Source organism: Anser cygnoides, chromosome 2 (assembly GCF_040182565.1).
Source record: "Anser cygnoides isolate HZ-2024a breed goose chromosome 2, Taihu_goose_T2T_genome, whole genome shotgun sequence".
Taxonomy (NCBI): domain Eukaryota; kingdom Metazoa; phylum Chordata; class Aves; order Anseriformes; family Anatidae; genus Anser; species Anser cygnoides.
The window spans coordinates 10,649,191-10,676,054 of record NC_089874.1 but is presented as its reverse complement, the minus strand read 5'-3'; the positions used below and the strand labels follow the sequence as shown (position 1 = coordinate 10,676,054).

Sequence of the window (26,864 nt, the reverse complement as noted above, 5' to 3'; positions counted from 1 at the left end):
TTTTAATTTGGAGCTATTTTTGTGTTAATCCACACTTGTTCCACTACAGTGGAGGTCCATACTGAATAAACAGAAAGTGCTGAGTCAAAAGGAGCTCAGCAAATAGAGACTAATTATTAATCTGAAATCAACAGAGTTTAGGGAGCTATTATTGCTGCCACAGAAAGTATTTGACATTGTGTCCTTAGAAGGCAAGACTATGGCCTCAGCATAGATCTAAAGCTGCTTCATCTGAAATGAGTTCATTGAACATGGTTCACTGGAAATTTGAAGTAACTTTTGCGAAAGAATGCTACAGGAAAAATATGCATTCACAGAATCTGCCCCTATTTAATTTAACCTTAGAAGTGTCATGGTCCAGTTCAACAATTTTTAGTTACATCTTTTTTGCAAATCTACTCCTTAAAATTTGTATTTAGCATAATGTTATTTTCTTGCAGTGCCTACCGATAACTTTGGACAACAAACTAAGTCACCCATTACTGGAGCAGCTCTTGCCAGCAGTTAAACACAGCCTTCATGACAATTCAGAAAAAGTGCGAGTGGCTTTTGTTGATATGCTGCTGAAAATTAAAGCTACTAAGGCGGCTAAGGTAGGATAAGTGATGCTTCATAGGTAGCAGACAGGAAATAAAATCAAAGTATTTATTTTAAGAATAATTGTACCTTTGAGACTACTGCAGTTAGCACTGAAAGAAAAAAATACATATTTAATGTAGTAACACTCTTAATTTCAGATTTTCCCTTCCTTATGTCATTAAGCATGTAACTGATAGTTTATTTCTAAGACTTGTGGATTCTGTTGCTGTTAATCTCTTTTAAAGCATCCATTTTACAGATTTTGATCCAAATGCAGGTAGTAGTATGGAAGTACTTCTTATTAATGATTTTGTGAATTCTACTGAAATTATGGTGTCCATGAAGAATCCTTTAAAAATGATATATAGTTTGTTTGTTTTGTTTGTTTGTTTTTAAATTGTGACTGCTCCTGTCGAACTTGCAAGCTTTCCACAGTTGTTCCTCAAGGATGAGGTAACCATAGGCAATAATGCTGTGTCTGGATATTGCTGTGGCAGAGATTTTGTAGACATGGTGGAAAAGTTGGCTTCTTCATTGAGCCAAGTACACTCTTGTTCTCTTCTCTCCAACATTTTTTTTTTTTTTTATTGTTCTGGATTATTATTATTTGCAGTAGGTCCAGCAGACTTCTCTATACTTTTTACTCAGTGGTTGTTGGTATCACAATTCCACGTACCGTTTTCTCAGTGTGTTTCTGTCTTCCCTGCCCTCTCGTGGCCATGCCACGGTAGGACAGTCAGAACAGCCACAGCTGCTTAGCTCAAGTCAGGACTCTTTCACCTTCTAAAATGCTTAATGCCTTTACTGAATTGCTTTCTTACTTTTTATTTACCTATTTTTATAATTTTTATTTGCCCTTTGTGGGCAGGTACTCCAGCATTTTGTTATCTTTCACAGAGATTTTAAACAACTTTGTGTTCTGCCATGGACTCTTATAATACAGGGTGATACTCTCTGCTGTTAATGGTTTACTAATTTCAATTTTCTATTTTATTTTAATCGTGGTTTCGTCTCTTGCTGAGCCTAGTTATTAGGAAGTGCCTCTCTTGTTCTATGCAAATGCATGATGTAGTCATGTGTATGAATCCGCTGTTCGTGAGAGAATTAACCTTTGAATAAATGCTCCGTCTGTCAGAATTTTAAGGCTTCAATGCTCCAGAAACACATCCCTCCATAACACGAGAATTACCTACTTGCCAAATGTGTGCATTCCAGCTTTGATCACAGGACCTCAGAGACATAATACTAAGACTAGACCACCTCAGTAGCTTCCAAATTCCCCCAAATAGGCTCAGAACACAGGATAAATGGGAGGCCATTTCAGAATTGAGGGCTTTCAGCTTTGTATACTAGCTTAGGTTTACAATGAGGATGTAAATGTACAGTGGCAGAAGTTATCTCTGTGACATTGAACCTCACAGATTGTGCCTGGGAGTTAACTGGTAGGGGAAATGTCACTTGATTCATAGAATCAGCAGAAACAACTGATCACAGTACTGTAGTTCTGAAAGTTTTTTGAAATTTTAAGTATGATTTCTATAATGTTATTATTTATTCTCAAAGTACTCAACAAGCATATGTTCCCTTAATCTGATTACATGTCATTTTTATAATTGTCTTATATGTTTTTAAATATCCCTTTCAACATCACTCTGTAACCTCACAGGCACTTGGCACTTGTGCTGAGTTTTAAGTCTGCAGACTTTGCTTTTATAATGGCAGTTTGCTGATCCAAGTATGATTTAAAGGACCGACATCTACAGTCATGATTTGATCCATTAGTATCAGTTATCTGATAGTAAAATCAGATTTTATTTTTATAATAAAATAATATTTTTTACCTGTATGATAAAATATAAACAAGCTTAATTTTTTAAAAGTTTTATTCAATCTCAACAATGCCCTAAATAATATTTTAATGTTGTTGCTTTGTGTGTAGTCTTTTAAAAACACAGAAAGCAAGGTTTGTGCCTCTGTTAAATGTATGAGAAATTCTTGTTATCTGTCTTGTTATCAGTTATCTGTCATTCAGTGTGAAAGTTCAAGCAAACAGTCTTTTTGGCTTTCCTTATTTTGAATATGCCATAAAATACAGAGGGAAAAAGATAATTTGCAACTGCAGGTATAAAGTTCTTAGGGACTTTTTTAGCCGTTATTTGTTCTTTAGGCATATTGGAAAACTTCCATCCACTCTGCTTTGTTTTTGCATAGTAAAAGATTCGTATCTTCTTAAAAAAAAAAAGGGGGGGGGGGGGGGGGATCAGGTTTATGTGTTAAAAAAGTACAGTGTTTGTTTTGTCACTAACTTGCTATTTATTTAAAACCTGTAATGTACATCTCTCTTAAGTCCTGAGGTTACTTCAGTGTGTATTCCAAGCACTTTCTTTTTATGGTAATTCTAGTAGAAATGCCCATAGTTAGGAATCCCAAGGGAATTAGCTGCTGCAGCTATTTTTACTCAAGAGTAAAATAATATTTTTCACTGCCAAGAAATCCTAAATTGTGGTTTTAGGGAGGTTTTTTTGGTCGTCTTTTTTTATCTGGAAGTGCACAGCATAACTAATTCAAGATATTTTCACAAAAGTGGCAAATGTGAGTAGTGTTACTGCTCGCATAACAAGTTGTTTGTTCTTTCTGAATTTCATAGCCTTCAATTACTGCTTTACAAATAAGCTAGAACTCTGCTAATGGTGGGATGCATTGAACATCTGGGATACATTTGGAAAGGGTCTTGCTTTATACAGGTTTCTAGGGAGCATGACAAACTTTTAAGTCCTTTGGTCCTACTTTGTTCCATGCTGAGAATACAAAACATGGCGTATTAATGACAAATAATTGTCTTTTGTGGTGATACCCTTTTAGAGTAAATAATTCCTTCCTATACGTGTGGAACTCAATTAGCTTTTCAGTTGTGTTGAGCTGGAATTGCCTGAACTAGAATTTTACTGGTCTGTCAAAGGTACCAGGAGATTTAGAGGAGCATCAGAACAATAAAGTAGCATTGTTAAAGCACTACAGAACTTGAAGTACATCCTGGTATTTTGGTAAAAATGCTCATGCTTTTCTGGTAAATGCTATTCATATTTATTGAGACTTTTGATGTGGCCAACAGTAAATGTGATTTTTTTTTTTCCTTTTTCCAGTTACTTTAATGTCTTTTCTCATTTTTTAAAGTTTTGGAAAATCTGTCCTATGGAGCATCTTCTGGCTCGCCTTGAAGTTGATTCACGGCCTGTGTCGCGACGCATAGTGAACCTCTTATTCAACTCTTTCTTCCCCGTTAACCAGCCTGAGGATGTGTGGTGTGAGCGCTGTGTTACTTTAATCCAGATGAATTCGGCAGCAGCTAGAAAGTTCTATCAATATGCTTATGAATATACTGCCCCCACCAATATAGGTAAGGCACAAGCCATTGTAAGTCTTTGGAAATACCAAAATCACACAATGTAATTGCTTTTTAAATTTTCTCTCTCACACTGGTGCATTGTTGGTAGATCTTTTCGGGTTTAGTATATTAGCTTGTGGGTCTTCTTGTTTTTGACACCAGCAATAAACTCTGATGACAACTGTCATAGCCTTTTCCAACAGTAATTTTTTTTGTTTTTGCTCTTCAGTGCTGTATTATACTCATAGCCAATATTGTTATTTGGTGTCTCTTTCCATTTCTCCTTCAACATACTGTAAAATTGTCTAAATCAATATTTATTTATCATGCAAAAATAGTGAAGTAAAATAGCTGGTTTCTGGAGGGATCTCTATGTGGAAGCTTCTATAGGAAGTGAGAAATATTTGTCTGATAATCTGGTAGTCTAAGGCTTTCAGCGACAAATATATGTACTGTAGAGAGTAAAGCTGCAGTTTATAAAAGTGTTATTGAACCAAGTGAGATTGGGGAAAAAAAATGTTTCAGATGAATTTTGATGCTATAAAAACAAAGTAGTCAGCATGGAGTGACTTGGGTAAAATGAAGAAGCCATTGCCCCTTGACTGATCATATTACCATAGTAAGGTACTTTTGAAATACTGTGTTAGGGTATTTCAGCTAGTCGTGCTTTCACCAGGGTGAGCATAACCCCTTCACTTAGATCTAAAGATGACATCCGCATTAAGCAGTGCAATTGTTCGGCTACTGCGTCTTTTATAAGTAACTGGAATGTACATTGGAAGAAATGTGGTATTAGATGTCGTTCATTAAATTAATAGCTCTGCCAGATGAATGTAGGAGTTGTAGGAGCTTTCCCTGATCCTGATTTGACTTTTTTTTGAGTAGACATTTTTAACAATGAAATTGAAGAACCTCATGATAATGTTGCCATTTCTTCATATTTGGCTATATAAAACATTTGTCCATTTTTCCATTTTCATTTACCAGGAAATTTGATATCTTTTTCCAGCTATTCCTGGTTCTGTTGTCTGCTTTTCAGAATCTCGCATTGTACTTAGAAGCATTTACTAACAACTTTCTTAAGAAATAGTAAAGGCCTCATTTATTCTACTTATACTTAAATGTAGCTAAACTGATGCTAACAATTCGGCGCTGCTTAAATGCCTGCATCCAGAAAGCAACGAAAGAGAGTCTTCATGATGATGATGATGAAGATGAAGAAACTGAGAAGGAGAACATAAGTGTAAGAAAGTCCATTTTATGATAAGTTCTGGTATCTTTTCTCTGTGGTGCTTAATTTCAGATACAGGCAGTTAATGATATGACAGAAATCTGAAGGAAAGCAATTGAACATCTGTGGAATTAGAAGGGGAAAACCACTATCATGGCGTTTTCATGCCCCGCAAAAAGAGAAACTTGGTGACGTATGTAGAATAAGATAGAAGGAATGTGGAGCATACTTGAATATTTCTCTAATTCCACTATTTAAAATAAGTTTGCTAGATTTTGCAATTAAATATTTTCACAAAAAAATAATGTAGTAAGATGAATGGAGTTAGAGGTTATGAATGAATCACGGAGTTGATATTTTGTAATAAATGCCGCACCTTTGTGAAATGAATACAAGGATTTTCAATGGTTTTGAAACGTTATTTTAACAAATTTGTATTTTAGTATATAATAGGTAACATCATCTAAGTGTTTTTATTTCAGGTGTTGAATGATGTGTTATCAATAAATGACGTGGCCTGCATGGCCAGTTTATTGGAGATCACAGTGATTCTCTGGAGAAGTATTCGCAAAGCACTAGATCACAATGAAGATGCCAAAGATTATGCCATCAGAAAATTTGCTTCTGTACTTCCTGAGTATTTAAAAGTATTTAAGGTAAGTCTCCTTGATAGATTTAATTGTTCTTGTGTTATTCTTCAGGTTGGGATATTTTGACATTGGCCAATATCATCTTCTGCACCCTGTAGTGCATTTGGAAGCCTTGTCAAGTGGAAGTCTTTTTTTTTTTTTTTTTTTGCCTATGGCTTTTGCAGCGAAGTATACTGAGTAATGCTGGTTGTTATACTTAAAAACATTCAAATCAGTTTTAGATAATAGGGGAGTGGAATGCAGTTCATTTCTACGTAATATTCTGCAGTACAGATAGACCAAATATCTTTCTACCCTGAAAGCATTTGGAAGTTGTCAAAGACGTTACTAATCTTTTTTGGTGGAGGATGTAACATCCCTCTTGATAGGTTCTGATGAGCAGACAAGATATCCAGCTTTAGCAAGTGACCTCTTGACTTTGATGTTCTTACAGTGAGTAAGCAGCTTGGGTCCAAAAAGACTCATCATCAGAGGCTTATTTTCTAAAAGACTACAGATTGAAGTGAAATGTCTCTCCTGAAAAGCTAGATATATTTTTTAACATATTATTTTTAAAAATCATCTTTAAAAGGTTTCAGCTCTTGAAATGTCTAAATAGGTAATAATTTCATTTGATAGTATTCATAAAGCTTGGACAACAGATATTTTTTTTAAAAGTTTCTCACATAGATTGGCTTTTATGTAATGTAATTGAGACTATGTAGTGGTCTATACTTTGTATTATGATGTGCTGTAACAACCTGTAGTGTATTTCTACATTACTATTACTATTTAAGCACCCTTTTTTTTTTTAAAGCAGCCTTTAAAAAAATTCTGATTGGCATGAATACTTGTTTGAGGCACTAGTTACTTGAGAAGAGTTAGGTGGTGTCATAATTGTGAAATTAAATAACAGCTGCTTCTTGGAAAATGTAAGCTAGAGCTGTTATTTCTTTTGCAATGGAATATAATCTAATGGAGTCATAATTCTTGGTGGTTGTTTTAATAGTTTTTCGGAAAGCTAAATGATAAAATAGTTGGTAATTGACCTCCAACAATATGAATCAGAAGTTTCAGATTGTGAGCCATGTGTTGTTAGGATTTTTTTTTTCCACTTCCATTTATAATGAAAAGAAGAAAATCTTCAGTTTGAGATAATTTAATCATAATGAGTACTCTCTTTATTTTTCCATGTGTGACAGTACACGTACATCATATCATACCCTTTTTTTTTTATTATAGGATGACCGTTGCATGACTCCATTGGTTATTCTGGCATCCTTTATGCCCCCTGCTGCTATTCCTACTTTCAGGTACTATCTTTACATCCAATATGTGATGACAAGAACTCTCTTGTTGACTGTTTTGTTAATTTTTCACAAGCTGACATGTGAAATGATTGTGTGGATAAATTAATCCACTAAATAAATCTGCAGAGTTAGTAAAATCTATGTGGTATGTCTTTGAGCTATTGTTGAATCTTTTTTTGGTATTATATTGGTTGATTATCTTTGAATTATTTCTGCACTAATGGATGTAAAGCTAACATCTTTTTCCTTTTTTTTTTTTCCCTTTCCTTCTTCTAAGCTGTGGTGTGATCTCCAAACTCAGAAATATTGACAGTGGAGCTGACCAAAGCAAATACTCTACCCTGATAGACTGCATGTGTCACTGGGGACAAGTGGGACATATAATGGAATTAGCCTGTGATTGGTTGTCAGACGTGCTAACCCCGAGAAAGGTGTGCATACATCAAGGAATTTTAAGAATACATAAATTCGCTGTGCATTTTTGTTTGTTTGTTTTGCTTCTTAAGAAAGAGCTTCTTCAATGCTATGTTTTCCTCCTTTGGAATTAGTTGTAAAGTAAAATACTAACGTTATTGTACCGGTTTTGTGCTTCATTCTCATTTAGAGCCTTAAAACATCTGAACGACGAGTACGTATCAATGTAACACAGGAATCAAAGCCAGAATTAGCTCTTGATTACATTGAATATTTACTGACTCATCCTGTTAATCGTGGTTGCCTACTCTCTGCACCTAAAAAGAAGCTGAGCCAGCTTTTCAAAATTTTGAGAGCTGCAAAGGTATTATCGTCCTTACCATAAAGAATGCTTATAAAAGGGTGCTTCATGTCATATCGTATATTGCCTTACTCAAGTTAGAGGTCTGCAAGAATAAATAAATAAGCTTCATTTTTACCACCTTCTGCTTTATAAAAAGGTTTTCCTTTTTATTTGTACTTCAGACAAATATTTGAAACTAGATGTATATTAGTTCAAAATTGTTTACCGGTGGCAGATTTTAACTGCCTTATCATTTTTAGGTGTCTCCAATTTTCAAGATCTAGTGTTGAACATTTTTAAGGGACCTGACTTTTGCAATGTATGGAGTAGTCTGAAAATCTGTTCTGATGTTGCAAAATGAAAGTAATTGAAATTATGCCTTTTCATTTTATTGTTTGTTTTTTTCTTATTTTTCTTATTTTAAAATATTTTGTTTAAAACTGTTGAGAAAAAGAGAAGAAACGTTTGAAAGGACTTTCTAGAAAATCTAATGTAAATGTAATATTTCAGGAAGTTCTTGACTCAATTCTGAAAGCAACCAATACAAGTTCTGTTAGCTGCAATCAAGCAACTAGCTTAAGAGCCTTCAGCCTATGTTGCAGGTTGAGTATTCATCTTCAAAACAAGGTATGGTTATATCTTCTCAGAATAAGCTGGAGTTACAGCTGACAGGATAAGGAAATTCCAAAAGAATTGAACTTATACAAATGGTAAAATTCTATTGTGTTTTGTTTATTTTTTCCAGTTTTCTGAAGAAGGAAAAGATTACCTGTCAATTCTGAAGGAGGCAGGTGATTGGATAGAAAGTCAAGTTGTACCTTTTTTGCTAGCAACTGATCAAGAGGACGGCATTTCAAAACAGAGTAATGTTTCTCAATTAATTATCCAGGTTAGCGGTCTCTTACTGGATTGGCAACAGCTTGATTTATAAGTTGTATATGTGGCAATTTTATGTTTGCAAGCATAATACAGTGGAGTTTTTGGATCACAACAGAAGATGACTTAGAGGGTGGGGAAGGTGGTGTGATTGTGAGAGACAGGATTTAGATCGAATGATATTTGCTTGCTTGTTTCTTCCTTCCTAAATTTTGCATTTGCTGTCATGGGCAGGGACTCACTGGAGGGTCGATCTGTTTAGACTGCGAATTTGTTGAGACTGTATTGTCTCATTCCAGCATGTCTCTTCATGTCATGTGGGATTACCAAACCATTGTTACTCAGTTATTCTTGGTGCCAAGATTTTTCTTTTTCCTTTAGTACTGCTATCAGTGTTCCTTCAATTCCTAGGGACAAAGAAGGTGCTTTGGATCATCCCACAGGCTTATTGTCTCCTGAGAGTGTCCCGTATCCCTTATCTTCATTTACCCTTCACAGAAAGCATTTGATTAGATAATGCTTAAGCTAGTTTTGAATTGTCTTGTTATATTTCCCTGATGTATCACTTAACCCAGTGTGGATTTTACCATTGAGCTATGGGTCTTTGCAGATTTTGATCAAGGGAAAGATTTGGACTAACTTTAATTGCAATCTGTGTCCTTGAATGACTCAACTAACCTAAACGTAGGCTGCTTAGAAATTCTCTATGCTGTCTGCATTAGTATTCTAGTCTTAGTGTGTAACAGGTGTGTATCTATGCAGGAAAATGCTCTTTTACTATGCCCTTTTTAATTTTGCAATTCAAGATAGTTAGAGAGGTCATAATGTGCCTGGGTAAATGCTTCGTATCAGTGCCTCTGATCTAGAGCCTGAGTGAAAAAGACAGAGGATTTTACTGCCTTTTGAGAAACATTTTTCTTTGGAGGAAAGAGCAAAGTGTTTGGAACACTCTTTGGAACTCCTGCTTTTCAAAGGTTGAGAACATATATGGTGCACCTACTCTGCATTACATTCAAATTTATTTGAGAACATAGAATTGTGTTAAAAATGGAAACAAGAAACAAAGGGATGTATTCTTTAACTATAGCACTTGTCTGTTCTCGTACACTGAATTTGACCTTTTACATGTTACAGCTGGTGTCAAAGATGGAGATGATGCTACTTCTGTATTCCTATCCATACATAAGAGTGTCCCAGAACATAAAAATATATACCAGGATTTTTATACCTATATAATAACCTTGTGCAGTAGCGCATTTACCACTGGATCCCATCACTTGCATTTTTAAGTATATTCGTCCACTAAGTAGTATTTTTACCTTCAAGGAAGGGTAGACAGGTGCTTATTCTGCTGGACTGTGGAACTATGTACTCTGTTGAGGAAAAGCTGATGTCCTGTGAGGCAGGAATTCTTAATATATGTATTATTTTTTGTCTTCTGCAATGTGAAAGTGAAAATGGATAAACACCTACAAATTTATACATGCTAATCCAACATAACGTCTCAGAAAATTCTTAGTACTGTGAAGATTTTTTGAAGACTTACCCCAACCCATCCCTTATCTAACTTCAATATGTAAAAGATAATTAAACGATTCCTTTGATTTGATATTTTTACTACTTTTTGCTAATACTGAACTGTTGCTTTAAATATGTATATATATTTTTTTTTTCTGATACATTTTTGCATCTATTTTCCAGGACTACCTGACAGTGTGTAAAGATCTAATAATGGTTGGCCTTGGAAATCTTAAATTTCAAGCATACCTTTTAGATATAGCACTTGCAGTTATACAGACAGGTATGATATCTTGTGCTAATGTCAACACCTCTACATGCTTAGATGACTTTTTTTATATTGACAGCACTGTTGCTTTTTGGAGTCTGTTTCTCAAAACATGGTGTTTACAGATTATGCTAGCATCGATAATATGGTCAGAAGTAACAGCAGCTTTTCAGAAAACGGAATACAAGCAGAGAAGCAGTCCAGAGTCATGATATTGTTGATAACTAATGTTTCTTACTTGCTGTTACATTCCAGTTACTGTTATTTGAAATACAGATTATATACATATGCACATTATTGATATATATATAATGTTAAAAATAAAGGCCAGGCTGGATGGGGCTTTTGGTGTCCCACCTGGTCTGGTGGGACACGTCCCTGCCCATGGCAGGGGCGTTGGAATTAGATGATCTTTAATGTCCCTTCCAACCCAAACCATTCAGTGATTCTATGTGTATAACAAAACTTGTATCAGTGTGCCTTAGGAGACAACATTGTAACACTATTTAAATTTGGCTCACATTTGGAAAGTTATGTTGACAGTAAAGACAGAATTAAAGCTTAGCTCCTGAAGAAATCTACAATCTTTATGCTTCAAGAATTTTTGGAAGGGACACTGGATTTATACTTGAAATATTGATTGAACTATGTGAAAATTTCAGCTAAAGGTGCTCAGAAACTAAATATGTCGTCTAGGCTTGGAAACTAGCTGTTTATGGTATGTAACAGTTTTCGTTCTGAGCTTGTACATGGTATCTCATTACAATTTTCATATTGTGGATCTCTTTAGAGAGAGGTGGCTTTTGTACTCCAGTGTTACTCTGTGTTCTAAAAGAAATTACTGAAGCTTCTTTGACTCAAAACACTGAGACACATGAAGTGGAAAGTCTTCTCCATGCTGTACAGACTGTCTTCCAGAAAGTTTTAGAACGTGTCTCATGCAGACTCAAGAAACAGCCGGAAGAAGGGATTCAGGTATTATGCTTAAAATGTCTACCTACATGTAGACGAATTCATGCTTGTTACTCAAATGTGAAGTGGTGTTACACTTAGTTACTTTGAGGTTATTGTCCCATTCAATATCTGAATACATTTTTTTCTAACATTATTCTTGATTTCCTCATTTCCAGTGGATTTTTTTTTAACTGATGTTGGTCTTGTGGCAATGGAAAAACTAGTAAAATAAAGAACAAGGCATTCTGTTACAACTGATCTTGAACTACCCTAGTACTCATAGATTATTAACCTTATATGCAATGAAAATGATTTTTCTCAATCCGGAGCAAAGAATTCAATTATATATGTTATGATCTTGGAGGAGAGAAGAAATTATAGCTATTTTTTTTATTTGTTTCAGCATACATCAGCTTCAATATATGGACCATGTCCCAGAGTTCTTCTGACTGTCCTATCTTCACAGAAACGTTAGCTTTTTATATTTTTTAAGAGACTAGATAGTAGTGAGACAGGTGGATAACTGGAAAATGCGATGATCTGCTCTCCAGGACTTCTGAAAAAAAGTTCTTTTTTGGTTCAACCATTGTTTTGTTCGTTTCTTCCAAACTGATGAGTAAACTTTCTACACGTTGCTGATTTCCACTCTGATCCCTGGTGAATAAAATACCACAATAGCTTTCAAGGTGTGATCTGCACTTTGCAGAAAACAGTTTGCTGAAATATTTTAATTATACTCAAGCAATCTCAAACAGCAGTTTTTCTTCTGTTTTAGTTAATTCGCTCTATTCAAATGCCTCTTGGAGAATTCATATATGCAGTCCAGTACTGGCGTTCGTCTTGCCCAGAAGTTCACCAAGGTGTGCTCTCTACTCTCCTAGATGCAATAGTAGCAGAGATAAATTATGCGCTACAGAAGGTAAAGTTAATGCTGACTCTTTTTTACACTGACTCCTTCTTAAACTTAATGTTAGAATAATAGAGCTGCATTCAGAAAGTGTGATTTTTCTACTGCAGATGATGATTATGTGTGTTTTGGCATGGAACAAACAGGAAACTTTACCGTAGTCATGCTGTTCAGAACCTGATACCAAAAAGACCTAATACAGGGAATCAGAGAATTGCTGTCATCTAGGTTATATTTAGAAATGATGTATGCATACTTAAACTTGGAGACAAAAAAGATATTAATTTCTGTTTAGTGTGCTATGCCTTTACAAATAGTAACTAGTAATAAATATTTCCCTTGGTACAAATGCTGTTCATTTGTTTTAGTTTTAGCTGTTCTAATTTAAAATTGTTTTGTTAATTTGGACTGTACACATTTTTTGGTTTAAGGGTGTTCAAAGAATACATGTGAACATTAATTATTTAAGGATATGTCTTGGTTAGCATTATCACTGAAGTATAGATTTGCCAGGATATTTTCTGCACACATATACTTCTTAATTTACAGGTGTTGATGATTTTCATTTTTCAGGCTTCCACTGAAAGAGACTTAACTATACCAAAGACTGTTTCAGACCTCCCACCTCTTTCAAGCAGTTTAATGACCATAATTATGAAGACAGTTAATGTGGTCAGGTAAATGTTTCTCAATGAATTTGTCCAAGGTTGTTAATAATGTAGAATAGTTTATTTTTTTGAGTAAAGTTTTAATTTCTAAATTCAAATAAATTTTGAGGAACTGGATGCTTATTAAATTCATCTGCATGACTACAACCTCTTTCTCTTGACATAATGCTTGTAGATACTGACTGGGGGAGAGGGGATGTTTTGGTGTTCTGTGTGTTTTTTTGTTTGTTTGTTCTTGTTTTTTACTTCATAGAGTTATTTACGAGACTGTTCATATAATGGAGTTCTTTAATTTTACATCTTGGATTTCTCTTGTAAGATAAACGTTAGTCCCCTCAATATAGGAGTATTTAGAAGAGATAAAATATTTACCAAAAATAACATCAATCCTTTAACCCGAATGTCTGCAATAAGGTCACAAATGTACTAATGGCTGTATAAAAAAAATAACATTCAAACCTGTTTAAAGTATCCAAGTCCTAAAAGCCCCCAAAAGTAGGGCTATCTGATATTTTTTAAGACTTAATTTTTTTTATTTGCTATATTTGTTGAATGTCTGCTAAAATTGTCACAACTGAATTTTATTATCCTTCCTTTGGTTAGTTTTTTCGTATTCAATTTTTATTTCAGTGACTGTACACATCAGAATATTTTGAATGATCAAGGGGCTAATGGGTATTCCTTAAAAGCCCTGTGATTCTCCATGACTTAGCACAACTATTCTTAACATCTTCACCTGGCAGGCATAGAATATCTCCATATCTGCTGTCATGAGATTAAGATTTTTTTTCCCTTAATCCTAAAAAAAAAAAAAAAGGGGGGGGGGGGGACCTCCAGAGAGTCTGGCAGTAGGTCTCCTATCTCCTAATACAAATTTTGCTCTTCTGAGAGGCAGCTGTCTGTTGAAGCATTCTGTTTCAGTGAAACACAATGACTTTACCCAGTTTTTCTCAAAAGAGGCACAGAAAGCCAACAAATTCCTCTCAAACTTTTTCTTCTAGTGATCAGATCTTGTCCATTCTTGAAGAAAACTTCTAGTTTGGACCAGCGCTTTGCTATCAGTATTTTGATAAGCATGTATCTATCTTCTGAAATTTATCTTCTTGGTGCAAAGAACATCTAAGTCAAGAGAATGATATACATCTGGTTCCACTGGTCCTTCAGGACTGAGATCTGCTTTTTAGGCTTTTTTTTTTTTTAAATCTGTATTTATAGGTTGTAGTGAAGGAGTCCAGTAGTAAATCATTCAAAATCTTGGAAATTATTACTTTTCTGTGCCAATGCAAAAGCCTTTGACATTACAGAATCTGATGCAAACTTGTAATTTGTGAACGCACAATCATTTTGCACCATGTTCTGCAGTGTCTGTTATGTTTTCGGTTACTAATGAGTCAATCTCTTGTACTTTTAATTTCAGTTACTTTTAATTTTAATTTTTAATTTGAAACTTTTAATTTCAGTCCCCCTACCAGTGATAATATTGTCACTTGGCAATATTTGACAATTAGGTGAATGTCCTTTTCTTTAGTAGGAAACCATGTAGGAACCAATTACTTATCTCCCTTATATAAGTGTATTTGGAAATAGCTTCTTGTTCTGAAATATTTTATCTCTGCTTGTAGGCTCTTGTGACTCCTGTGGTGGTGGTGGGGAGGCAGCTGTGCTGTCTCTGCAGTGAGTCTTATTACAGATTAATACTATTACAAAGTTCCTTCATGGAACGAAAGACTAAAGTAAACAATGTGGTAACAAAGTCAAACTCCAGGCAGAATACTATCAGTCAGCAATTTAAGGGTGATATGAAATGGAATTGACACTTGGTCAGTTTATTCCACAAGGATACAATAAAGCTAATACAATACACGAGCAGCTTCATGAATACCGATTTCAGAGCTTAAAGTGGTGTCATCGTTTTCTGATCTTTGTAGAAGCTCAAACTTTGCTTCAAAGTTTTATTCACTGAATCATTAGTGGAGGTTGGTTCTTTTGTTAACGACATACTTCAGGGCTCTATTGTGCTGCAATACTAAAAGGAAGAGCCATTAAATTTGAAACTGTCTTGAAAATGTTCACCCTTGCATTTGACTAGAGAAACAGACCTCTTTCTTGACTCCCTTCTTTCATTTTTCTTAATATATTCTCCCAAAATATTACTAAAGTTTCCTGGTAATACTATCATCTCTTGCTAAAAGTGAGTATCTTAAGATGCTTTTTTGCATCTTAACATTTGATTGTATTGTTAGTATTTATCTCAGACTTCACAATGAAAAGTTGTTAGTGTGTCCATGCTTTTGATACCTAAAATGTAGTTGGAAAGTGTTTCAGGGCTATATTCAGCTATAAATGCTCTTCAGTGCTGCTTTTTGAATTGGAAACATTTCCATTTTGTTTTTATGACATACACATTTTAGACTAAAATATTAACTGAACTCCACGCTCTAATTAAGCTACAAATAGAAATAGATTTAAGGGTTTTGAGTTGTTACTAATAATACACTGGAGCCATATAAATATATTTTAAACTTCAGTAGAAATTGAAATTAGAAACTTCACTACAAATTGCATAAGTTAAATTCCAGTAAATCTAGTACCTTTTTCAGATTATCCTTCCTAAAGTACTCCACGAGCTCTTCATTTCTCATAAAAACTACTTATTCTGTGTACAAACTTTTTCTTCCCAAACAATTTACCATTCTGCTAACTCAAATATTCTCATAGTTTCAGAAGAAGCATATAATTTTCAGTCACCCAATAAATATCCTTTGTCCTGCATGGTATCTTTGAAACTATGGTGGCAGGGTAACGTAATCACAAGCTTGTTGTGTTCTGTTCTGTTTTGAAGGAAACATTATTTATAAAGTATATTTCCTTTATTATTTCCGTAGGTCATTTTTAAATGAATTAATGGAATGCATTCTCTCCAAAGAAATTGAAGAGATTTTTAGTCTTACAGCTATGGTCTGCATTGTGATTATAATTAAAGGTCAGTCGAACTGTTTTTGTACAATATTTTTTTTCTGCTATGCTACTTTTTAAAAGCCAAGTTCTTATAAAATTCAACAGGCACTTTTCCTCATCCTGTTAAGTTACCATTTTTCTAGAGAATTTAAGGGCATATCACTTGTACATGATGTTGTTAAGCTTTGGACTTTCAATCTTTGCAGTGAATTTAAAAATACAACTATCTGCTAACTCATATGGTCCACCTCCATATTCTGGTTTGCTGAAAGACACAGTAATTAATCCAGGGCAGTGAAAATCTTATGTCATATCTAATCTTTAATTAAAGAATCTTTTGTGTTAAAAAGATAGTCTATGAAAATACGCAAGTTTATTTTTTGATAAAGCATTATTTTTGTCCAACTTTTCAACATAATCATATTTCAAATAGGTAAGCACAGAGCTTCACTTCTAAAGGATATTGCACCTGTCATTCAAAGAAAGCTGATAACATACAAGGAAACTGCCACAGAAGAATCTGGCAATACAGAAAGGTAAATGTGCTATGGGAAATGAACACTAAACTCTCCTTTCTACAGTAAATGGCTGTATTCTATACTTAGGTAGTACAGTTGGAGCATTCTGAATGATTGCAAGGTTTAAAACAGTGGGTAAAAATCTTGAGATATTGAGCTCAGCACAGTATTAAATTTCCTGCCCATACATTTGCTGTGATTGTAATCTTTACATATTTTGGGGTGGATTTTTTTTTTTTTGCTTTTAATTTGAATGCATTATGACTTAATCCTGTTACACTGCAGTACTCAGAAATTCAGTTCTGTTTTCAGCAAGTGTAGGACAAACCAAGTATTTTCTTAAGTTTCTTACTATTAGAAGATTTTTCTCATGGATCTTGGTATTAGGTGTATCAATGAACATGTATGCAGATGTTAAAAATTTAAGTGAATATAACAGTGACTTTCAGAACTTTCCACAGTTGATTTTATTTTGGTCATTTTTAAGATTTCTGTTTCACGTGTGGTTGACTTTTAGATTTTTTTGGGATGAATTTTTTGGGCGGTTTCTTGAGAGTTATTGGCTAAATTGCATTTGCAAGCATTTATTGCAGACCTGACTAAGGCAGACAACTATGAATGACTTAGCCTCAAGTGTTTCAAAATTGCTCAAGTCTAAAATAAAATTTTAACATTTGATCTCTGCCTTGTTATTGAACTGCCTGTGGAAAGAGAAAACATGCAGAGTAGACATTAAGAAGCACAAACAGACTGTGACAAAAACAGACTACTGGAATTTAAATAACGTAACACGTTTTTAAGTACTTCAGAAACTAACTTGCAGTTCACTGTGTCCCCTGATTGGTAGGGTTAGTAACTGAGAAGGGTAGGCACGCTGTAGGAAGGATAACTGATTTCTTTACATAATGTTTTTTTCCATCTCTCCTACCCTTGAATAACAAAACAGGTAACTTATTTTGTGGCAAATAATTCTTCAAGATATTCAACAAGGTGATGTAGGGATAACTAGATAAAGAACCAAATTGGTTATGAACATTCATCCATACTGAAAGAAGCTATCAACGCACCACATTGTTCTGAACATGAGGAGGTTGTTGAAATCAATCAATAAATAAGTAATTCTTTATTTTATTTAACCATTTCTTGCATGGCCCTTCAAACGCTTCCACACTTCCACATCACATTCTTCTGGTGGATCACTGGCCTGAGGCATGTGGCTTTGTGCAAGACAGAGACCTTCCTCAGCTCTGCTGTGACTGAATTTGTGTCCCTCATTTAAAGTCAATACTAAAGTTATGAGAAGCTACTGTATGAAAAAGCAGGTGATTTATCGAGGGGACCACGTAGGCCCTATTTCTTTCCTTTTATGATACTTTAAATCCTTAGAATTTGCACTTGAGTTCTGTCAAGAAGCTCAACAGCTACACTAACTTGTTCTGGCAGTGGTAGAACTTTTAAAGGGCTGTGCAGTAAATATACATTTAGATGTGATTCAGAAGTGCAGGAGATATAGCGGTAGCTTTTTTGCTAACAAAACGCTCATTTAAATCTATTATATCAGAGCCTAAGGGGTGTTATATAGCTCTTTAAATGACATATGTAATCTTAAGAAGTAGACCAGAAAGTTCTGTGATATGATCTACTTCAGTTATATGTGATTAAAATAACGAGATTTATTAAAAAATAAAAAAGTAAAAAAAAATAAATAAATAAATAAAGATCAGCCCATTATTCCTCTTTCTGTCTGACCTAAGCAATCAGAACACAGAAATACTGCTATCCAGATTTTAAGAGTGGCCTCTGCAGAGGTCATTGTGCTCAGGTAACATAAAATTGATAAAAACAAAAATAAATAAGTAGATAAATAGTCACTGCATGGTTAGATTTCTAAAACTTCATCATAGTGACTCTGCTTCCTGGGTAGCTCATTTTAATTAGTTACTGAGCTGTGAACAAAGTTCCTTTGGTTGGGACCTAGCTTAGAAACAAAATCAAGCAAAAATAAACGATATTTTTTTCCATTGAGTCATTTAGTGCTGGGTTGCCAAGTGTTCTACCAGAATATTTTTAAAAATTATAATTATGATCTGGAAAAGAAAGGTGAGCAGCAGAGTATCATGATTCGGTTATGCAATTCTTTTAATCAAGACAGCGGCAGAGAATTTAAAGCAAATCTTAACATGATTAAATAAATAGGCACATTAAAATGAATAATTGCTACCACTTGAGTGCACTACTGCCTATAAATTCCGGTAAGAACACAGATAATTGCTTTGTGAATCTATATGAACATCTCTGCCCAGTGAACAGGGACAAATCATCCTACAAGTTGGGGCAGATGAAGAGCATAAGATACTACACAGTGCTTTAATTTTGTGATATATGAATGGCTACCTTTTATCATACAAAAACAAGAGAGAGTTGTAGATAAAGTTAAAAGCTTAGGAATATGAGCATGATGGTGGGAAGTATTTGTAACCAAAATCAGAATTACAGTATGATAACAAAAAACTCTGCAGAGCTGTGTGATCGTTTCTGATCTTGGGAGGATTATAGAATTCAAGAACTCCCATAAATATGTTGTGAAGTTGGTGGTTTTTGTTTTCCTCCCTTCTCTCCCCAAAAAGATAAAAAAAAAAAAAAAAAAAATGTAGGAAAAGGTTAAGAGGAAGTTCTTTAATGATTAGATTTTCCTTGATTAATTATTAGTGCATTTGTGTTAAAGTTGATTAATTATTGGGGCCTTTCTCAGATAGGTGTTCTGCTGGAACAGGCTGGGCTGCTAGTGTCTGAAGACACTTATTTTTAGTGCTCTAGTACCAGCCTGCTAATGTATAACTAAAAGGTGATTATATACAGTCTGAAATGTGCACTGTTGTTTGTAAACGATTTTATCATTGTCTTTTTCCACTCTACTTACCAAGCCCCTAAATGTTAATTATGGTGTGCAGCAAATTAGATGTCAGATAATTACTTTGACCATAATCTTAAAAGACGCGATGTTGCACTGATGCATGCTAAAACATATTACTGTGTTTTTAATTCATACTTCAAGGTATTACTGCTTCTTTCTTCTGAATACATTATCTCCTAACAACTCTGATGGATTATTTTTATTTAGTACCCAGGTATACCACGAAACAGTGATATTCTTTAATTTCCCAAGAGACTTGGCATTCTGTGCCAGCGTCTTAAATTTAACCTAGCAGTCATCTATTACATATTAGCAATGAAATAAATAAGTAAAACTCCTGTCCGGTGGAGTACATAAAATGCTGCCATTGAACAAGGAGTTGTTATACTAATTTAGAAGCAAAACTTTTCATTGTAATTTAGTCTTTCCTCTTCAGCTGAGCTAGCACTTTAAGAAGGCCCTGTGGGTCTAAAATTGCTGTTCAGCGCACTTTAAAATTCTGGACAGCATATTGTATATTGAGAGAATTTCCTCAAGAGTAATGGCACGCACATTAATTTAGTTTATAAAATGCAAGTATTTATTTCTAGAAAAAAAAAGGCCAATAAAGCTTCCAGTGCAGTGATTTGGAGGCTAGAGAAGTATTCCATGCTCTGTGAAACAAATGTGCTATAAAATAACACCTTTTTCTTGATATTCTGTATTTAATTAGCATCTTAGTATGTAGGCATTAGAATTTAAACTGAGCTAATGGATGTGCTGAAAGATATTTCTTTAATATTATCATTTAATAGCTTCCGGAACTCCTTATTGCACTCTCATTGTATCTATAAGTACTGACTCTTGCATTGTTTTGTGACATAACTTTGTGTATGACTTTTCTGCCTCCCATCAGCACGTTCACCGCAGTGGTACCTAGTAAAACTAACTTAAATTTGTTTGGGGAGGCTCACCGTTACCCTGAATCATAACTTATTGTCTGCAGCTTGACCAGTGTGGTGGTGATGAATGGACCAACTTTATAGAAGTATTTCTCTGTTAGCTGTAGATTGTAAAATAAATAAATAAAAATAAATAAATTATACAAGGTATCATTGTGTATATCACCACAGTACTTAACTAATTATTAAAATGTGCCATAAAATTAGTACACTAGGTTATTTTGTCAGTTGAGATTGATTATGGCTTGAAGTCTGTTAGCATTATAAAGGAAGAGTATGTGATGGAACCAAGGCAGTCTGAATTCAGGAAGACCTGGCATCAAATACACTGTTAAGAAAATACAGTTTCTTGTTGTATTTATAGTCTTGGTGTCTCCTTGATGAATGCCCTAACTCAGCATGATTAATGTCTGACTTACCTTGCTTATTCCAGGCCATCAGTGTAGGACTGTAATTAAAAAAAAAAGAAAAAAAAAAGAAAAAAGAAAGAAAGGATGAACAATATTTGAGAAATACAGGTGGCAGAATCTTTTACAAAGGGAACATGAAGAATATTATTTCATCGTTAACCACTATAAACTTTAAAATATTTTGGCAGAAGACCACAGTCTTTCTGTCTTTTGAGGATGTCTTAGAGCAGTATTAGAAGAAGTTGCATGAGAATGCACCTGCAAAGGCTAGGTGAGTGACAATTTCTGAGAGTGCAAGAAAATAAAAAGGGCCTTCCAAATGGGAATTTCAAAGCTGACCTTTGAGACCGTTTAGGGAGTAATGTGAAACAAAAGAGTAAGAAAGTGACTAAGATGGATGTATAAGCAGCTGAAGCATGTAGTTAATAAGGATAAGACAGAAAGCTCAGGCTTGGGAAAAAATTACTGAGTTGAGAAGAAAAATTATGAAGACTGAAGAATGAGGGTGAAAGGAAAAAAGTAGAAGACTAAAAAATAGCTTATTATAAACTAACAGTAAAGGATTTGACCAAGTTTTAAAAAAATGTAAAATACTGTGAATAAAAGTGAGTTGTGCTTTTAAATACACATGAAATACAGATGATTAAATATTTGAAAATGTGCTTGAATTCACATAGTAAATTAAAATGATTTTTTGTAGATTTCAGTATAGCTAGAGGTGGTCAGCAGAAAAATGGGTAAGTTGAAGAAAAACAACTGGTTTCAAAAGTAATTTAGTAATGGCATATATGGAATAACTTGTCAAGGAAACCTCTTAGATTTCTCTTAGAATTAAAAAATAAAACACTCTTAGAATCAAATAGCTGAGGATTGATCTTAGTATGAGCATGTCTAATCCTGTTTTGCATTCTTTTATGCAGTTTCAGAATCCTGTATGAATCATCTCTGAAAATTTTGGATGAACTTTTGAATCCTTGACCACATGGAAGCTTTTGTCATGAAAACTAAAGGAAGGAAGATGTACTGTGTTAAAAAGCATAATATTATCTTGTAAATTTATTAATAGTTTTATTTTCTGTTACTCTGTACATTTAAAGCAGACAAAATGTACAAAAGTGTGTATAGAAATCATGTAGTAGTAAAGATTCTCAAGACCTGTAAGGAGGTTGTTTTGTATCAAATTGTCATATATGGGGAGAAGTAAAAAAAAGAAAAAAAGCAGTATTTTTGTTTTTATAAAACAAATAATAATTGTATATTCTCATACTTTGAGGTAGCACGTAGCCTCAGACCTGGAGAAAATTATAGAGCCTATTCATGGACGTTATAGAAGTCATTTTGAGACACATGAAGGACAAAATAGTGATTGGGTATTGCCAGCATGAATTCACTAGGGGCAAATTCTTCCTGACCAACCTCATTCTCTTTCCTTTTGTGAACAGAGAGAGCAGAGGATGTCACCTTTCCTGTTCTTCACAGGACTTTTTACCCAGGTTTATGTAGTATTTTTGTAGCCAGATTGGAGAGAGATGGGCTGTACGGATGAACTACAAGTAGGATGGAAAACTGCTTGGACAATCAGACTTGAAGAATAAGAGTGCTACAGTGTCATACTGATAATTAGCGGCATTCTTCAGGGCAGGTACTGTTGCCAGTACTGTTTAACGTCTTAATTAAATGCCTGGGCAATGGAATGAAATGCCGCCTCAGTTGGTTGGCAGATGACACCAGTGTGGGAGCAGTGGTTGATATTTTTGAGGGGAAGGGTTGTCTGATTCAGTGGAATCCTGATGAGCTGGACACAAGGAACGACAAATCTCAAAGTTCAACTCGGACACACACAAAGTCCTCCGCCTGTAGCAGACTAATTCTATATACCAGCATCAGCAAGTACAGAAGAGCAACCTTACTGCTGTTCTCTACATGAGGAGGGTTAAGCAAAGACTTCACTCAGAGGTACACATCAAGAAAACATGAGGCAGTGGACACACACTGCAGCAAGAGAAATACTTCTTGGACATATGAAAGAAGAAAGGATGAAAGTGAACAGAAACTGAAAGTGGAACAGGAACGGGTTTACCAGAAAGACTGTGGAAGATCCATCCTTGGAGATGAGGAGAATTCGACTGACAAGGCCCTGACCAATGTGACAGAATTTTGAAGTTTGCCCTGCCTGATCTGGAGGTTGGACTATATTATCTTCTTAGCTATCCCAGTTTAAATAAGTTTCATTGCTGTACATTTGGCTATTTTTATAAATTAATACTGCAGGTAGGACAAACATGTAAGCCAGTTACCTAACTTTTTCATGTGAACAGATGCTCTCCTAAAGCTAGTCATACAATGCTGATTGCATGTTATTTTGCCTTAACTGAGGCATCTATAAATTAGATGTCTAAATTCATAATGCTTTTTTTAACCTATTTTAGAAGTATATCTAGTAGGTATCCCCAGAAAATGATTCAGCCAGAGACCATAAAGACAGTGTACAGGGACTAGCTTAGACTTGCATATCTAGCACTTAATTATCTTCAAAATGGGGCAGGATGCTTTGCATTTAGTATCTATATAAATGGCTCATTGAGATCTCCAATGTTGCAGAGTGGCACTGACACTGAAATTAGCAAATTTAGCTAAATTAAGACAGACTCTTTATTCTTGATTAGGATCTATGCATAGTGCTGTACCCCCATCTGTCAGGCACCTTTCTGTGGTAGGAGTCAGTAACTTTGTTAGTGCATAAAATTTCACTCCTAGACAGAATCTTATTTAGCTGAAATGATGATATTTTAAAATAATCAAATCCTTAATAAACAATTGGCAGGCTTTGCAACAGGCAAGTCAGTATGGATAGGTATGTGGCTATGTGAATTCCAGAAGATTTACTTGATCCACAATGGTAGCCTGAGCCAAAAAGTCTAATGCTGCCCCAGCAGGTAGCTGTAGATCTGCCAACTGTTTATCCATCAACATCTTTATAAAAACTGTGTTCTTTGGCCTTCAGTCTTCTACATCTGTTAACAGGCAGGTGTTCCAGTAATGACCTTTTAAATCTTCTGATGATACAAATTAGTTAATGAATATGTAAATCACCTTCCTTTTTTTCTGCTTTTCAATCTTTCATTATTTGCTCAGATTAGATTAGATTAGAAGAGAATCTAAGTTACTGCCTTTTTTCCCTCGGTCTATAGAGCTGCTTTTTCAGTTTCAATTTTTTATGGAATACCTGCTACAGACCCAATATCCCAGAGCCTGAAAGAAATAAAGGTAACTATCAACATCAGAAATAGGCTGATTTCTTCTGATGAACTTAAGAAGGAAATATTGTGAAGGAGGGTAAGAAAACTTAGAGGTGAACCTTTGTCCATATTCTATCGTGGCTGATGCTCAAGTGGTTCTCAAGGGTGTTGAAATTGTTCTGTGGTGGCAGTGGAGCTGGTGTAGAGATCTCAGCCCGAGATCTGGTCCAGCTCTGTTATAATTCTTCTGATAGATGAAAAGCCGTGGGATTTCTGCAACACAATCAATGATGTTCTGTCTTTGAATTCTGTGAGCCAAAGTCTGTCAAGTGCTTTCTCCTTGGGTCTTTGTGGTAAATCTCACAACAAGGTTTTACTTGGTGTTCTCACTGCAAACTAAGTCTTGCCAAAATGTTAAATCCTTATATTTATCTTTTTTTTTTTTTTCATATATAAATAAATAGTATATTTCTTAAGCTGAATTATCTTTTGGAAACCTGTCAATCAGATTTGTTTTATCTTACTAATTAAAAGTGCCTTTGAAGTGCTGTTGGGGGAGAAAGATTGGTCTTTGCTTCTTGTTGTGGAACGACTGATAATCAGAGTAGATTTGGCTCGCTGTGCTATCCAACCCGTATGTCAGAGAAGTTCCCAGTTTTGGAACAGACCCACTGAGATCTGTTCAGCTTTCCCAAGTTGAACTTTAACTAGTAAAACTTTTTGAAATATGAACAAGATAACTCCTTTCTAAGACAACCTTTTAGCAATTTGCACTGGCAATCACTGTTAATGTATAACTGCCCGAAGAATAAATTTTCTAGTCGAAGTTGTACCTGTAAATGGCATGTCTGGAGCCCTCCCCTTCGTGCACATATATCCAGTTTAAATATTACTGAAGAAACCAATAGCTTTGAACTACTTCATTAATTGTGTCTGTTTTAACCTTATTCTTTTTTGTAAAGGGTCTGGTCCCTTTTTTGATGACAAGGTTCATTTGTTGGTTTCTGACTGGGAAACAAAGTCCAGTGGTCTTCCATCTATCCCAGCTTCAAATTGTGAGCTAAAGAAAATCCAGGAGAAGTCCTCACGCTTCTTCCTTAGCTGAGAAATGTCTTCAAGTTGGGATCCAACTACACAAACTGTGGCTTGCCAAGGAAAAGGAAAAAATTCTGCCTTGGCCTCTTGATGTTTACTCCAATGACAGCTGTACTTCACTGTGCATTCAGACTCGCCTGTGCTGTTGCTACCACGTGCTACGTGATTTTAATTACGTTCTAATTGTAGCTTCAATTTACTTGGAAATCATTGGGATTTTTTTACCAAGTTATGCTCTTCGGAATAGATGTGTCCTTAGTCCTCCTTTACCAGTGGGTCGTTTGTCCAGTTGCACATCGTGGTCCTAGAAAAGCTGCACAAATTACATCCATTAGCACTGAGGAAGCTTTAACGGTGGAAATTCACCTTCTGCTCTGTTAGTCAGCATTTTTTCAAAGCAGTATCACAGTGGTAGTTCTGCTACTTACTGCTTATGTCTGTAGGAAGTGGAAGCTGTTACTAACTTTTTTCTCCAGTATGATTTACAGAGGACCACTGTAGTCTGTTCTTTTTTTGGTACCTTTTCCCTCTTCTGTTCAATTAGTTTCTTCTTACTATTCCTTATAATAATCCTTGTCCTGGTTTTAATATTTTTTTTACATGCTGCAGTAACAGATGCTTTGCTGCAAAGCCTTACATTTTAAGTACGTATATTTTTGCTGGAAAGGTTCGTGAATCCTGTATGGCCACATGCCTACATCCAAGAACATATAGGACAGAGCCAGCCCAGCCTCCTTTTGGGTTCTTTGCCTATGTACTGCCATGTGCTTTTCTGCCTTTTGGGGCAATTATTAAACACCCAACTGTTTGTACTGTTCGTGTGAATAAAGAATATTGATTTGGCATTTTTTTCCCTTTGTTTCTTAATATAACAATCTGTACTTACTAATTGCCTAAATTGGTACCTGAGTACCAGCTTAATATCAAGAAATGTCAGCTTCATGCGCTGACCTTTCGGCAATCTTGCCATGCTTATTTAAAGAGGCATGTATTAGCAACTTCATTTTCTCAGAATAGCAGCTGAAGTAAAAATGCAGCATCTGTAAGAGGGTACAAATCCAATTAGACCAATCTAAGAGAGTACTTTAAAAAAAAAAAAAAAAAGAAAAGAAAAGAAGTGGCTGGTTCTAGTGCCAGGCTATTTAAGGCCAGCATGCCCCAAGTCACCCGCTGACTGCTCCCTGGAGGGAAAAGCTCCTTTTGCTGCAGGGGCTCTTTTTGCTCCCCAGATGCCAAAAGCAGTGCCCTTTCTTACGCTGTTCTCTGAGATTGCATGCTTCTAGTACACAGTATACAGAAAACGACTTTGCTTGTGGTATTTCTTCACACCGAAAGAACTTCCAAGGGTTGTCGTTTGAATAAGTGACCATCCTTTGTAACAAAAATAGTTCCCTTTCTCTCTTCCTCTGTCACCGGGTTCTTTTTGATGGGCTGCTGCTCTTGACCTGCAGGATGGCTGTTTTCATGGGGCTGTTAATCACACAAAATTCTTCTTTTACAGGGAAAGCTGCTTCTATCAACTGCTTTTAGCCAGTCACCAGCCCTAGCAGTTGAATTTGGCCGCGTACAAGAGCTATTAGAGGAACGTTCAGTTTGACAACCACAACAGCTGCATTCAGACATTTCAGTCCATCCACATGGGATCCTTGCAACAATATCCAAATTGAGGACAGTAGCAAGAATGTCTGAGACTTCAACTGTGTGGCA

At 35.2% G+C, this 26,864-nt stretch overlaps 1 protein-coding gene across 3 annotated transcripts in view; it reads left to right on the top strand.

The window, feature by feature from the left end:
* The window catches only part of NCAPG2 (non-SMC condensin II complex subunit G2), a 48,131-nt gene extending 22,129 nt beyond the window's left edge, over positions 1–26,002 (top strand). Inside the window, exons 13-29 of one of the 3 annotated variants that reach the window (XM_013185766.3) lie at positions 441–593; positions 3,754–3,976; positions 5,092–5,207; positions 5,678–5,851; positions 7,067–7,137; positions 7,412–7,565; positions 7,739–7,912; positions 8,402–8,518; positions 8,637–8,780; positions 10,469–10,568; positions 11,344–11,528; positions 12,283–12,426; positions 12,988–13,091; positions 15,968–16,065; positions 16,474–16,576; positions 21,744–21,843; positions 22,266–26,002. In XM_013185766.3, coding sequence (XP_013041220.3) covers positions 441–593; positions 3,754–3,976; positions 5,092–5,207; positions 5,678–5,851; positions 7,067–7,137; positions 7,412–7,565; positions 7,739–7,912; positions 8,402–8,518; positions 8,637–8,780; positions 10,469–10,568; positions 11,344–11,528; positions 12,283–12,426; positions 12,988–13,091; positions 15,968–16,065; positions 16,474–16,576; positions 21,744–21,801 — 2,118 coding nt within the window. In that variant the 3' untranslated portion in view covers positions 21,802–21,843; positions 22,266–26,002. Of the gene's footprint in view, positions 1–440; positions 594–3,753; positions 3,977–5,091; positions 5,208–5,677; positions 5,852–7,066; positions 7,138–7,411; positions 7,566–7,738; positions 7,913–8,401; positions 8,519–8,636; positions 8,781–10,468; positions 10,569–11,343; positions 11,529–11,910; positions 12,261–12,282; positions 12,427–12,987; positions 13,092–15,967; positions 16,066–16,473; positions 16,577–21,743 lie in introns of those variants that run through there. The other 2 variants (XM_013185764.3, XM_066991448.1) reach the window with 2 other exon arrangements.
* Positions 26,003–26,864: the final 862 nt, after the last annotated feature.